At 48.1% G+C, this 13,317-nt stretch overlaps 1 protein-coding gene across 2 annotated transcripts in view; it reads left to right on the plus strand.

Annotated features, from left to right (window-relative positions):
* LOC143962203 (zona pellucida sperm-binding protein 3-like) overlaps positions 1-12,050 on the plus strand; it is a 42,749-nt gene extending 30,699 nt beyond the window's left edge. Inside the window, exons 1-8 of one of the 2 annotated variants that reach the window (XM_077471537.1) lie at positions 2,111-2,604; positions 4,836-4,948; positions 5,845-5,948; positions 6,029-6,206; positions 6,292-6,412; positions 9,577-9,668; positions 11,108-11,247; positions 11,804-12,050. In XM_077471537.1, the coding sequence (XP_077327663.1) occupies positions 2,122-2,604; positions 4,836-4,948; positions 5,845-5,948; positions 6,029-6,206; positions 6,292-6,412; positions 9,577-9,668; positions 11,108-11,247; positions 11,804-12,033 (1,461 nt within the window). In that variant the 5' untranslated portion in view covers positions 2,111-2,121 and the 3' untranslated portion in view covers positions 12,034-12,050. Of the gene's footprint in view, positions 1-2,110; positions 2,605-4,835; positions 4,949-5,844; positions 5,949-6,028; positions 6,207-6,291; positions 6,413-9,576; positions 9,669-11,107; positions 11,248-11,803 lie in introns of those variants that run through there. The other variant, XM_077471539.1, reaches the window with a different exon arrangement.
* The last annotated feature ends 1,267 nt before the right edge of the window (positions 12,051-13,317 follow it).

A 13,317-nucleotide genomic window follows, 5' to 3' on the forward strand; every position in this document is an offset into this window, starting at 1 on the left:
CCACAACGCCACAAAGACCCCACCCACGTCACCCTGCATGCTGATGATAAGGCGGAGCCAGTGTTAGAGCGACAATTGATGCCCAGCACTAGACACCACAATCCTCCCTCAAATCGCATGCAGATGGATATACAATGTCAGCCCGCGGCGTCAAGGGCACGGCATGTGGGGGTGGCATCGACGCACAGTGAGCATCCGGCCCGTCCCCCCACGTCTGAGAATTGGGAGAGGAGGGTTCTCAGGCTCCTCCCGTTCATTTTACCTATCCATTTCAAGCCCCTCATCTTCAGTGCATCCATCCATCTTAATCTATTTCCCCTTCCATGAACCCAACCTTCTCAGTTACATTATTCTCAGCTATCACCCAGGACTGCAGAACACGTTCCTCCTTGTTATGGAGATGAACAAAAGGAGGAGGTGCTCTGTACTCCTGTCCCCAGTTAACAACATTGCTCCTGTATGTATATAATACAGTCAGTGAGTGTTGTCACCCTAGGACAGGATGTGTATCACAGGCAGGATCACCAGGTGAGAATAAAGGAGAAACACCTGAAAAAGAAAACGAATGCAGCCGCCCATCTAATGCCGGGTGGCTTTTGGGTGGCATTCTAAATTATTTACATTGTGTTGAGCATAATGTGCATTGGCATGCATTGTGTTCACATGCTTGTTACCACAAGGCACCCACTGTGCCCATTATGAGGGGTTCCCACCATCCCTGTGCTGAGTTCCCGGGTCTGTACACCCACTGTGCCCATTATGAGGGGTTCCCACCATCCCTGTGCTGAGTTCCCAAGTCTGTACACCTGCTGTGCCCATTATGAGGGGTTCCCACCATCCCTGTGCTGAGTTCCCAAGTCTGTACACCTGCTGTGCCCATTATGAGGGGTTCCCACCATCCCTGTGCTGAGTTCCCAAGTCTGTACACCTGCTGTGCCCATTATGAGGGGTTCCCACCATCCCTGTGCTGAGTTCCCGGGTCTGTACACCTGCTGTGCCCATTATGAGGGGTTCCCACCATCCCTGTGCTGAGTTCCCGGGTCTGTACACCTGCTGTGCCCATTATGAGGGGTTCCCACCATCCCTGTGCTAAGTTCCCAAGTCTGTACACCCGCTGTGCCCATTATGAGGGGTTCCCACCATCCCTGTGCTGAGTTCTGGGTCTGTACACCCGCTGTGCCCATTATGAGGGGTTCCCACCATCCCTGTGCTGAGTTCCTGGGTCTGTACACCTTCTGTGCCCATTATAAGTGGTCCCCCACCATCCCTGTGCCGAGTTCCCATGTCTGTACACCATCTGTGCCCATTATGAGGGGTTCCCACCATCCCTGTGCTGAGTTCCGGGTCTGTACACCCGCTGTGCCCATTATAAGGGGTTCCCACCATTCCTGTGCTGAGTTCCCATGTCTGTAGACCTGCCGTGTGCATTATGAGGGGTTCCCACCATCCCTGTGCTGAGTTCCCAGGTATGTACACCCACTGTGCCCATTATGAGGGGTTCCCACCATCCTTGTTGTGAGTTCCCAGGACTGTACACATGCTGTGCCCATTATAAGTGGTCCTCCACCATCCCTGTGCTGAGTTCCCATGTCTGTAGACCTGCCGTGCCCATTATGAGGGGTTCCCACCATCCCTGTGCTGAGTTCTCGAGTCTGTACATCTGCGGTGTCCATTATGAGAGGTGCCCACTATCCCTGTTCTGAGGTCCCAGGTCTGTACACCTGCTGTGCCCATTATGAGGGGTTCCCACCATCCTTTTACTAATGAGCCCAACAAGAAATCTCTCCCGTTGGTGTGAGTGACATTAGTATTATGGTGTAGTATCAGTTGTACGTGATCATTGTACATCCTTGTGATATTCTCCATGCAGCTTGTGTAGCACACTCCATGTGTACCCATCTCTCCCATCTGATTCCAGTATGAGGATGAATCTAATCGTCGTCTCTGGTGGATCTCCAGGGGGATGAGGTGACCTCCATTATTGGTTCAATCTCCCATCCATCATGTATAGTTCCAGCCATTGGGTGTGGTGATGATTGGCCCCAGCTGGGGGTATCAGTGGTTGGTGGGAGGGGTATAAAGGACAGCTCCCTCTCCCTCATTCATTGTGTTGTGTCTTTTATGGGCAGGATGGATTTTCTGGTGAAGGGTGGTTGGGTGCTGCTCCTGGCTGTGGCCTATTGGTCAGGGTTTGGCTGTGATGGAGTCTTGGTGAGACATGGCCGCCAGTCAGATTGGTGGAGGAGCAACCAGCGGGCTCTACCTGGCCAGGGCTCTTCTAGATGGGGCTCCAGAGACTGGAATTCTAATCGCCCTGTTGTGGGGGTTGGGGCTCCCAGAGGTGGGACCTCTAGGGGTTCACATGCTGGACGTGTTATTGGGGTTCCACGAGATCTGCCGCAGCCCGGGACCTCCCCTATCAGCATCCAGTGTGGAGAGGACAACATGGTGGTCAATGTCCAGAGGGATTTCTATGGGATTGGGAAGCTGATCAAACCTTCTGACCTGAGCCTGGGGCCCCAAGGCTGCAAACCCGACCCCCAGAGTACAGACACCACTGTCACCTTCCAGATCAACCTCCAGGACTGCGGCAACTTGGTGCAGGTAATCTTCAAATGTTCCCCCCTGTGTCCATGTATTCTAGTCAATGCTCCCCCCATAGTTCTCCGTATGTATGTCCATTGTCCATCTAGTTGCTGATGTACCATTGAGATGGACTAATGCCCCCACCTCCATTCCAATAAGAGAGGGACATGTACAATCCCTCTAAGGCTTCATTCATTTGGCCTCACCTTTGAGAGTAGGGGAGGGCAGTGTACAGCAACTTTAAAGCTCCCACCATCTCCAATTTGGGAAGGTGAAGGTAGAACTGAAGACCAAACCCTTTTGAATAGGGTAAGGGAGCGTTCGAACCTCCTGTTGGGTATTTTGTCCCATTGAGGGATTTCCTGTCCTATAGCCAAAACAGGAAGTGAGGCAATCCCTGGTTGTCACCAAAACAGGTGTCCCCATAGGATCCAATTAAAAACCTGATTGGGGGGATTAATCCATGCCACTTTATCCAGTTTTTCCTTCAGTTTAACTGCTTGCTGACTATGTCACGCAGATATACACTGGCTCTCCTGGGGAAATCTCATATGTCCTACCTGTTTTTGGCCATCAGAGGGTGCATTTCTGCAGCACAGTGGGGGACTGTGTTAGCCTCTTCCTTGCCAGTGACATTTACACAGCAATCAGTGTATTTTTATAGCACTGATCGCTGTATAAAAGTGTCAAGTCTCCAATCTGTATGTCGCAGGACTGCTAAAGCATCGCAGTGACAAATTGTAAAGTGCTCTAGTCAGGAGGTGGGGGGGGCGGGGTAAACACCAATTCTATGGTAGGCCCCTTCTCCTTGTTTGCTTGAATGGTGGGACACTTCCCCTGGTTTCCCCTTCAATCTGCCCACACCATAGACATGAGCCCATCATGCTCATGAGGTCAGTTTGCATATCTGAGATTCTGCTTGGAGTCACAGGACACAATGTTGAAGTTCAGTGTGTCTCTTGTTTGGTAGGAGCCTGAAAACTATCTGGAACGCCGCATACAGATGGAGAAGCACCAGAAGCGCCCAATGGAAGAGGACTCTCCAGACCATCTGTAGGGATAAGGGTATGGGTGACTTGGCAAGTAGTGGGAACATTCTGTGCTGACCCCCATCTATGGTGGGGATACTTTAAGTACGGGCCAGACTGGAGACTTGTCTTTGTAGATTGATCCTTTTAATAACTATTGGCAGACCATTCAGGTCCACAAATCTGAATTTTCACATTTCTATTCAGGTTTACTTTTGTGGAGATTGCTGTTGGGTGCCGCCATCTTGGATGTGATGTCAGCAGCTCCGGTAGACTTGGAGTTGCCACTTCTCCCCTGATGGCTGAATGAGGTTTATGTAGGAAGAGCTGGGCCAGCACAAACTAAATGGACACTCCAGAAGAGGAGAGGGCTATGCTAGGCGGTTGCTGACTTCTGGAATGTCACTTTACCTAGCAAGTCAATAAAAAATCCACATGGAAAAATGGAACGCTGCATGTAACAATTTTATTGACTATTTTACCTGCATGCTTTGGTGGCAGGACCTCTTTATCATAAAGGCAAAGAGAACCTGTCGTACAATAAGTGGCCTTCTAAAAAATGGAAGGCCGTGGTGGTTTGGTGTTGCAGACCTGAAGATTGTGAATCCTAAATGGTCAGCTTGGGTTTTCTCACACAGGTCAAGCAATGAAGGCTTTGGGCCTGGTCTTCCCAGACAGGGATGAGGCAAAGAAATGGCCACTGCCATACCTATAACTGGCCTTCGCAGCAAGGAGCACATGGAAAAGCGATGCATGTCAAACTCGGCCAGCCTGCAACCAATCTGGATTCTCCTATCCAACAGTTTGTTAAAAACGGGTTTAGTATGCATAATCTGTGGCGCAACTTCACCGCACCCTGGTGTTATCTGCAGGCTTAACTCTATAAATGTTTGAGGGCCTCCACAGTGGAAGTGCATTCAAGATGGAAGGAAGGTAAGCCTGATGGGAGCCCACCCCTCAAAGTCACAGGCACGTACTGGACACCATGGTGGCAGAATATAGCACTTATGTGCAATTTAGGCCTGTTTTTAATGCTAACTATTTAGACAGGATAACTTGGTGGTTTTGCAGGCTGGTTGAGCTGGGATTTTCTTTTGAGGGCTTTTGAGCCTAGAAAGACACGATCCAGGCAGTGGTGGGCTTGGGGTCTGGTCTCAGAAAAGGGCCAAACAATGTTGGCTTTCTATGTTAGTCTGTATCATTCTCCTCTTCTCTGCACAGATTACTCAAGACTGGCTAATCTACACCACCAACCTGACCTACAGCCCAACCTCCTCCATTCCAATCATCAGAACCAACCCAGCTGTGGTCCCCATAATGTGTTTCTACTACCGGTGAGTCAACACTACTAGATCAGCTTATATTGGGGCACCATGATGGTCCCAGCCAGTGTTCAGCATCTGGTCAATCTCTAAAGTTTGGACAGAGTGGGGGAAGGTTTAACACCTTGTTGGGTGTTTTTATGCCATCTGTCCTTGCCAAGATTTCTAGATTTCTTTTCTTGGAAGAAAAATTGTAGGATTGGGGCAACATTTTATTGGTATTGGCATAGGACGTGCAAATGAGTGTCTTCACACAAGAGCCATACATTTTCATAGTATAGAGATCCCTCAATGTGATGTGTAATTTTATTTTTTTTCTCATGAGCAACAATCAGATTTCCTTTCCTGGTTGGAGTGTATTGGCAGTCCATTTTGACATTAAGGGTTCAAGTGTTGGTTTTAGCTACTTTAACTACTCTTGACATCTGTAGACTTGGAGTCTGCCTACAACCTAACCCTTCTACTGCAATGACTAATTTAATCTTAAGAGTGATCATTTTGCATTGACAATGGTGGCTAAATTTAGAGAACCTTGTGATCCACATGGTGGGGCTCTTTGCCAAAAAAGGCATATTGTAAAGCCTTCAGTGACAATGTTGGGGGTGTTCATGAAGATGTATTGGCCTAAAGAGAATCTGGAGACAAATCTATGGTAGCTGCTCCTGGCCACTTAAAGGTTTAGGCTTCAGGGACCATGTCCTGATTATGGCGTCACTATCTGGCTCTATCTTGCTACTGTCCTTCAACAGGCATGGAATCAACCAGGCAATCGTCCCTTAGTAACTTGCTGGCTAGTGCAATTGTAACCAGGATTTGACCCTGTGTTCCACAAGTCTGAACAATAAATGCCTAATATAAATTTGTGACATTAAATGACTCATTACTGACCTTGATTTGGTTCTCTGTAGGCACGGTAATGTGAGCAGCCAGGCCGTTAAGCCAACGTGGGTTCCATTCAGCACCACTGTGTCTTCAGAAGAAAGGTTGTCCTTCTCTTTGGTCCTGATGACTGGTAAGGAAGATGGATGATCAGGTGGGAGGGGGGAGATGTTAGGCCTTTACTAATCCCCCCCCCCCTTTATATTTATACAGAGGACTGGAGGGGGCCCAGAAGTTCTCCCATCTATCAGTTGGGGGATATTCTCTACATACAGGCCTCTGTGGATGCTCGCAACCAAATTGCTATGATCCTGTATGTGGACCGCTGTGTGGCCACCATATCTCCTGATGCCACCTCTTCTCCAAGTTATGACCTCATTACAGACAATGGGTATGTTTTTTCAGTGGTGGTGGGGGGGGGGGGGGGGGGGTTGGGTTGCCATTTGACACAAATTGTAAGTGACCATCTTCTGCAGATGCCTGGTGGATGGAACACAAGCTGACTCCTCCTCAGCCTTCATCGCTCCAAGGGTCCAGACAAACACTCTACAGTTCACGGTGGATGCCTTCCGGTTCCTAGGAAATGATGTATCTCTGGTGAGGACTTTGAATTGGTTGCACATATTGGTGCCCATGGGTGTCCGCAGAAATTATTATTTTTTTTTCAGGGGAGGGCATCATTTTAGGTCACCCATGCTCCCCCTCTTTTCAACAGTTGTGAAGGGGAGGGGCTTAATCATTATCGCATAGGTGCAGGCATGTGCCCATCAACTGCAGCCTCATTGTGCCCATCCAAATTTGACCTGTACAGTATGGAGTATGTATGTCCATCACTGACTGCGGATATAAATCATCTGTCCTGTATACAGCTATAGATACAGATGTATATCTGCAGTCAGTGATAACGGAGGAATACAGGAAGGAAGATGGGTGTATATAGCTGTAGACAGGACAGATGATAGATTTCCTATATCTGGCACCCCCCTTCACTAATCATACCTGTATGCACTAAGCTCAGCTGCCCCCCCTCATCTGTGTATGTCAGGCCCACACACAGCTCTGCCCCCCCGTACACAAAAGGTCTCCTCTTGCCACTTGTACTCACAGCCCCCACTTGTAAGGTGGTCTTCCTTCTCCCACGTCCTGTTTCCACATGTCCCTGTGGAAAATACAACAAGCAACAAAGCAAACACGAGGGGCGCACATACAGGAAGCAGCCAGAGGTGGCAGTAAAGAGCTCTAAGTTCAGTGACCCTGATCTGCAGCAGCTGTGGGGCTGACTCTCACAAACCCAGATAAGGCCAAGGCAGACCCTTGCTGATTCCAGGGGGGTCACTTGTAGGGTGACCACATTTCCAAACTGCCATTTAGGGACACCCCCCCCCCCCCCAAAAAAAAGATGATTTTTTACATATTTTTTTGCCAATTTTTGGGGCAGGGGCATATGAAATCAGCAGACCTGTGTGCAAGATCAAAAGTGGGCCCTAGACATTAAGAACAACAACAATATGGCGCGCAAAGCGTGTCATGGTGAACAGTGGACATGTCTTAAATTGCACTAAATATTGGCTTAAAGGGGGTGTTGTTTAGGGCGGCAACTAACGATTATTTTCATAATCGATTAGTTGGCCGATTATTGTTTCGATTAATCGGTTAATAACCTTAAAAAAAAAAAAGTGTGTCAAATTATTGTTTAATAAATAGGGAATGCGGAGTGTATGGTGGTGAGTAGTATGTACAGGAGAGGAGTGCAGAATGTATGGCGGGGGTAATATGTACAGGAGAGGAGTACAGAGTGTATGGCAGGGGGTAATATGTACAGGAGAGGAGTGCGGGGTGTATGGCAGAGGGGTAATATGTACAGGGGAGGAGTGCGGGGTGTATGGCAGGGGGGTAATATATACAGGGGAGGAGTGCGGAGTGTATGGCAGGGCGGTAATATGTACAGGGGAGGAGTGCGGAGTGTATGGCAGGGGGGTAATATGTACAGGGGAGGAGTGCGGAGTGTATGGCAGGGGGGTAATATGTACAGGGGAGGAGTGCGGAGTGTATGGCGGGGGGTAATATGTACAGGGGAGGAGTGCGGGGTGTATGGCAGGGGGGTAATATGTACAGGAGAGGAGTACGGAGTGTATGGCGGGGGGTAATATGTACAGGGGAGGAGTGCGGGGTGTATGGCAGAGGGGTAATATGTACAGGGGAGGAGTGCGGGGTGTATGGTAGGGGGTAATATATACAGGGGAGGAGTGCGGAGTGTATGGCAGGGCGGTAATATGTACAGGGGAGGAGTGCGGAGTGTATGGCAGGGGGGTAATATGTACAGGGGAGGAGTGCGGGGTGTATGGCAGGGGGGTAATATGTACAGGGGAGGAGTGCGGAGTGTATGGCAGGGGGGTAATATGTACAGGGGAGGAGTGCGGAGTGTATGGCAGGGGGGTAATATGTACAGGGGAGGAGTGCGGGGTGTATGGCAGGGCGGTAATATGTACAGGGGAGGAGTGCGGAGTGTATGGCAGGGGGGTAATATGTACAGGGGAGGAGTGCGGGGTGTATGGCAGGGGGGTAACATGTACAGTGGAGGAGTGCGGAGTGTATGGCAGGGGGGTAACATGTACAGTGGAGGAGTGCGGAGTGTATGGCAGGAGGGTAACATGTACAGTGGAGGAGTGCGGAGTGTATGGCGGGGGGGGTAATATGTACAGGGGAGGAGTGCGGAGTGTATGGCAGGGGGTAGTTAGTGGAGAGAGGAGGAAGAGGAGTGCACCTCCTGATAGTCTGTTAAAGTTCCCAGGATACCAGACAGTACAATTATCTCCGTGATAGCAGCCAGTTTGTCTTTGAAGATGGGGAGGGAGCAAGTTGTGAAAGAAGAATACTTGCAGTGATTTGGGGGGATAAGAGCGTGCTGTATGTTCTAGGAGGGCACACTTTGGGAGGGGAGAGAAATTGTGCAGGAAGGGGGGGTTGAATAAAAAATCTGACCCCCCCCAGCACAATTTCTCTCCTTTGCTAAAGTGCCCCCTAGCACATACAGCACGCTCTTATCCCCCAAAATCGCTGCAAGTATTCTTTTTTGACAACTTGCCCCCCGTCTCTGTGTCTTCTTCTCCTGCAAGTGCCAAGCATTAATATTCTGTACAAACCTCAGATCAGCACATCCCGTCCTGTTGTGTCCATTCTCCTCCCCCTCCTTCTCCTGTCTGTGAGCCGAGGAAAAGGGGGAGGGGACTTCAGCCCATGTGTTAGTGTGAGGTGGGCAGGAGGGGGGAGGAAGGGAGAGATACCATGCAGTACACACTGTAATCGCAGTGTGTGGGAACAGAAACACCCCACACAAGCTGCAAGCCAGCCACTGGAGCCAAATGCGGAGGTAAAAGAACCAGCAGTGACTCCCAGCAGCACTAGCGTGGAGGAGGAGGATGTAAAATCCTCCTCCGCATTCAACGCTGGGCTGTGACGTCACTGGTTGCCAGACGCAAGGCGGCTATAGCAACCAGTGATCAGGAGGAGGTGGAGGCGGAGCTAGAGCCAGCGCTATGGCAGCTCGGTCCGCCCCTGTTCCCAGATTGTCAATTTCATTCCGGGACACTTTATTGTCCCGGAATGAAGGTGCCCGGGACTGGGGGCAGAGATATAAATTACGGGATAATCCCGGGCAATCCGGGACACGTGGGCACCCTAGTCACTTGCCCCTACCTGCGGACGCCCATGTTGGTGGTGCCTTTTAGGAATGTTTAACCTATTAAAATCTTCTATTCCAGATCTACATGACCTGTTACCTGAGAGCTGCTGCTGCCACCCAGGTCCCAGATCCCATGAACAAGGCCTGTTCCTATAGTCAAGCCACAAATGGGTAAGACTCTGAAAATGGCTGAGTGTCATAGATTGCTGCTCTTCCCATAGGATTTGTCTGTAATCACTTCTGCATGGTTCTAGTAACCAGTGACTGGGACAAACTTTATGGACCTAACATGGTGGATTTCTATTACAATATAAATATTTAATACAGGTATCCTCTGTAAGCCCCTTCCCATACCATGCACATTGGTAACATAGCTGGCCAGGAAAGTAGCCTCATGAAGCTGAAATTTGGTCTACAAGATCTCATGTGCCAACATGATCAGAATTCTGGGCATGGTACTCTCAATCTGCTTCTTGGACACCTTGTGGTCAGCTGAGAAATTCCCTCCAAGGGGATCAATTGGTCACTGTGTAGTAAACTTTTTTTTTTTTCTTTTTTTTTTTATTTTTTTTATTTACCCCATTGCAGACTTCTCCACTTCCTGTCCCATAGCCAAACTGGAATCAAAAGGAAATCCCTGCAAATTAAAGGAATTCCTTGGGGACCCCCAGGTCACCTGAACTAGTATCCCCCATTGGAAGATTTCTACTTTATTACATTTTTGGGGACAGCCCAAAAGTTTGGATTTTCTTTCACTATTAATTCGTAATGGTAAACTGGACAAATGGAGGATGAATCTCTACACTGCAGAGTGCATGAGCATCATGGGAAATGTAGTTCCAAAAGGTCTGGGGTGCCAAGGTTTGCCATTACTGTCCTAGGGGCTCTCCACCCTAATGAGTAACTTGTTTTATTACCCCCCCCTCCCCAGTGCATTACTTTACATTTATCAATATTAAACTTCATTTGCTATGCAGTAGCCCACGCCACTAATTTATTGAGGTCCTCTTGTAAAGTTTTTATATCCTGCTGTGGTGTTGCCCTACTTTATCATCAACAAAGACTGAGATCAAGCTATTTATCCCACCCTCTATCATTTTATCAATTAAACAGAAATAGTCTCAGGACAGAGCCTTGGGGGTACCCCACTAACCACTGTAGACCAGTCTGGGTATGTTATTAACCCTTTGGACATGCCCCTTCTATCCAAGAACAAACCTTATAGTCCATGCCTAGACCTCAGCTTGTAGACTAAGCATTCATGGGGACTGTATCAAATGCTTTTGAGAAGTCCAGATGGCAGATCCCTTCCTTGTAGAATGTTAATGGGCTGGTTTGGCAAGAGTGACCACTCATAAACCCGTGCTGATTACTGCTAATGATACTATTTTCATCTACAAATTCTTGGCTATGGTCCCTTATTCCTTTCAAATAGTTTACAAACTACCAACATTAGACTGACAAGCCTATAGTTCCCTCTGGAGGGATGAGCCCTAAGTCCTCTTTCAAGGTAAATGTCCCACTACCCATACAGTGTTGGCTTTTCACTGCACTTCCAGTGCATCTTCTAAACACGGGTTGTCATACATACTTTGGTTTGTTTTCTCCAGCTGGTCTGCAGTTGAGGGCCCCAGCAGTATCTGCCAGTGTTGTGGGACATCAGGCACCTGTAGCAACCCCACTGGTCTGACAGGAGGAAGGAGCCGATTTGGAAGACCGAGAGCCTTTGGGAAGAGGGAAGCCTTGAATGGTGAGTCTTAACCATGCAGCTGCCATATACAATAATGGTGTGGCCACATCTGTTCCTTTCAATGGGGGATGTCCCAAGAATGGCTTGCCTCCCGTTGCATTACAACAGAAGGGTTGGGAGGGAGGCCTCTAGTCCTGACTTTTTTTTTAAGGGTATTCCACCTGGCCTTGGGTTATTTTCACCCCCAGGTTAATAGAACGGGGTTCTGAGGGACACTGGTGGCAATGAGTGAGGGGATGGAGAAGGCTAGAACCTGGATGGCCTTCATATTGCTGCTTCTATTCTCCCTGTATACTCTCTCCACTTGTTTCAGAACTAGACTAGGAATGTAGGTCTACTGCACAGCCTTTTCATAGCAATGTACATCTTAAGGGTTCAAACCATCCTCTCCTCCATTCTGTTAAATTGGTTGTCATGACAATTTGCTTCATGAGGGTCTACAGTGGACACCTCCTCTGCACACTTGAGTAGGAGATGAGTTCTCACCTGAAAGCCCTTAGTTCTATTCTATAGAGATGTGTATGTGCCTCCTGACCCTCCAATATTTCTCCTGCAGAACCCAACATGGAAGAGCAACAGTCGGTGACCACCTTGGGACCTCTGCTTGTGATTGGGCCAAAACAAGATGACCTTGCAGCTGCAGTAACGAAGGAAGAGCCCACCCCCACAGAGCTCTGGTGGTTGGTGGCTGTCGGGTGTCTCAGTCTTCTGGTAGTCGCAGTGTGTACGGTGTTCATTGTGAAGTCTCTAAAAAAGCCGCAATATGTACTGTCTGTTGAAAAATAAAAAATCAATGTATCTAGTTTATTTTGCTTGATTCTAGATGGTAATACAGTATAGATTTGGTTTCTAGGGGCTTAAATATCTATCACAGGTCTCATGCGGTAGCCTTCTACCCCCGTGTTTGTGTCAAGATCATAACTATTACTGCCCCTATTGCGTCCTCCCTTTTTTGGCTTCCTACATCTCTTTAAAAATTTACTACTTCCACTTTTTTTTTTTTTTTTTTTTTTTTTTCACTTCACAAGATCTCTTATAGACTAGAGAAAGTCAAAACCTGTAGCGAAAAGGAATGAACAGCGAACAAAAAACATACGAGGGTGTGCAAGCAATAAGCCCAAACTATTTTTTGCTAGGAGTGGCAAGAGAAACACTGGCTGCAGCTGCTTCCTGCAGTGTTTAATAGACATGGGCGCCATCAATAAATCCGTTTCGTTCCGATTTTTAATAAAATTATTTCGTGTCCGAAATTCCATACTGTTTCGTACAAAATACGAATTGTCGTTAGGTTCGTTAACGTATATGAACATTCTTTACGATGAATTTAAAGGCAAAAATATACCTCAATATGACAGTCGATGCTGATGGCAGTTTGGTTTTTATCCGAAATACGAGGTTTAATTAGATGAGTAAGAGAGAAGCGGATTGTCTGCCATGCACTGCTGGTCCAGTTAGCCCCAGGAGGAGCAGGCGCAGCTTATTATGAGGGGCTCCCACCATCCCTGTGCTGACTTACTCCTGGGGCTGTACCTCCGCTGTGCATATTATGAGGGGCTCCCACTATCCCTGTGCTATGCTCATTATGAGGGGCTCCCACCATCCCTCTGCTGTGCTGACTTCCTCCTGGGGCTGCTTATGGTGCTGGTGTCGGTGCTCTCTATCACGGTGCTGGTGTCGGTGCTCTCTATCACGGTGCTGGTGTCGGTGCTCTCTAGAGGTCGAAAAAAGGGCTAACTTGCGTTTGAAAGACCTTTGCGCAAATACCGCGTCACATAAAATATTGCAACAACCACTATTTTATTCCCTAGGGTCTCTGCTAAAAAAAAAATATATATATAATTTTTGGGGCTTCTGAGTGATTTTCTAGCAGAAAATACTGGATTTTTACTTGTAAGCAACAAGTGTCAGAAAAGATTTAGTCTTTAAATGGTTAAACTGAGAACTTCTACACATGGAGTTCAGCCCATTGAAGAAGAAACATTGTATCACTTTGATCTTTTCTTGGCAACCCAGAGAGGAGGAAAGTCCTTCACTGATGTCTTCAGGCAACTTACATTGACTTCTATTACA

This window comes from Lithobates pipiens, unplaced genomic scaffold, assembly GCF_037356315.1.
Source record: "Lithobates pipiens isolate NorthernLeopardFrog02 unplaced genomic scaffold, aLitPip1_a1.2 Scaffold_8, whole genome shotgun sequence".
NCBI lineage: Eukaryota > Metazoa > Chordata > Amphibia > Anura > Ranidae > Lithobates > Lithobates pipiens.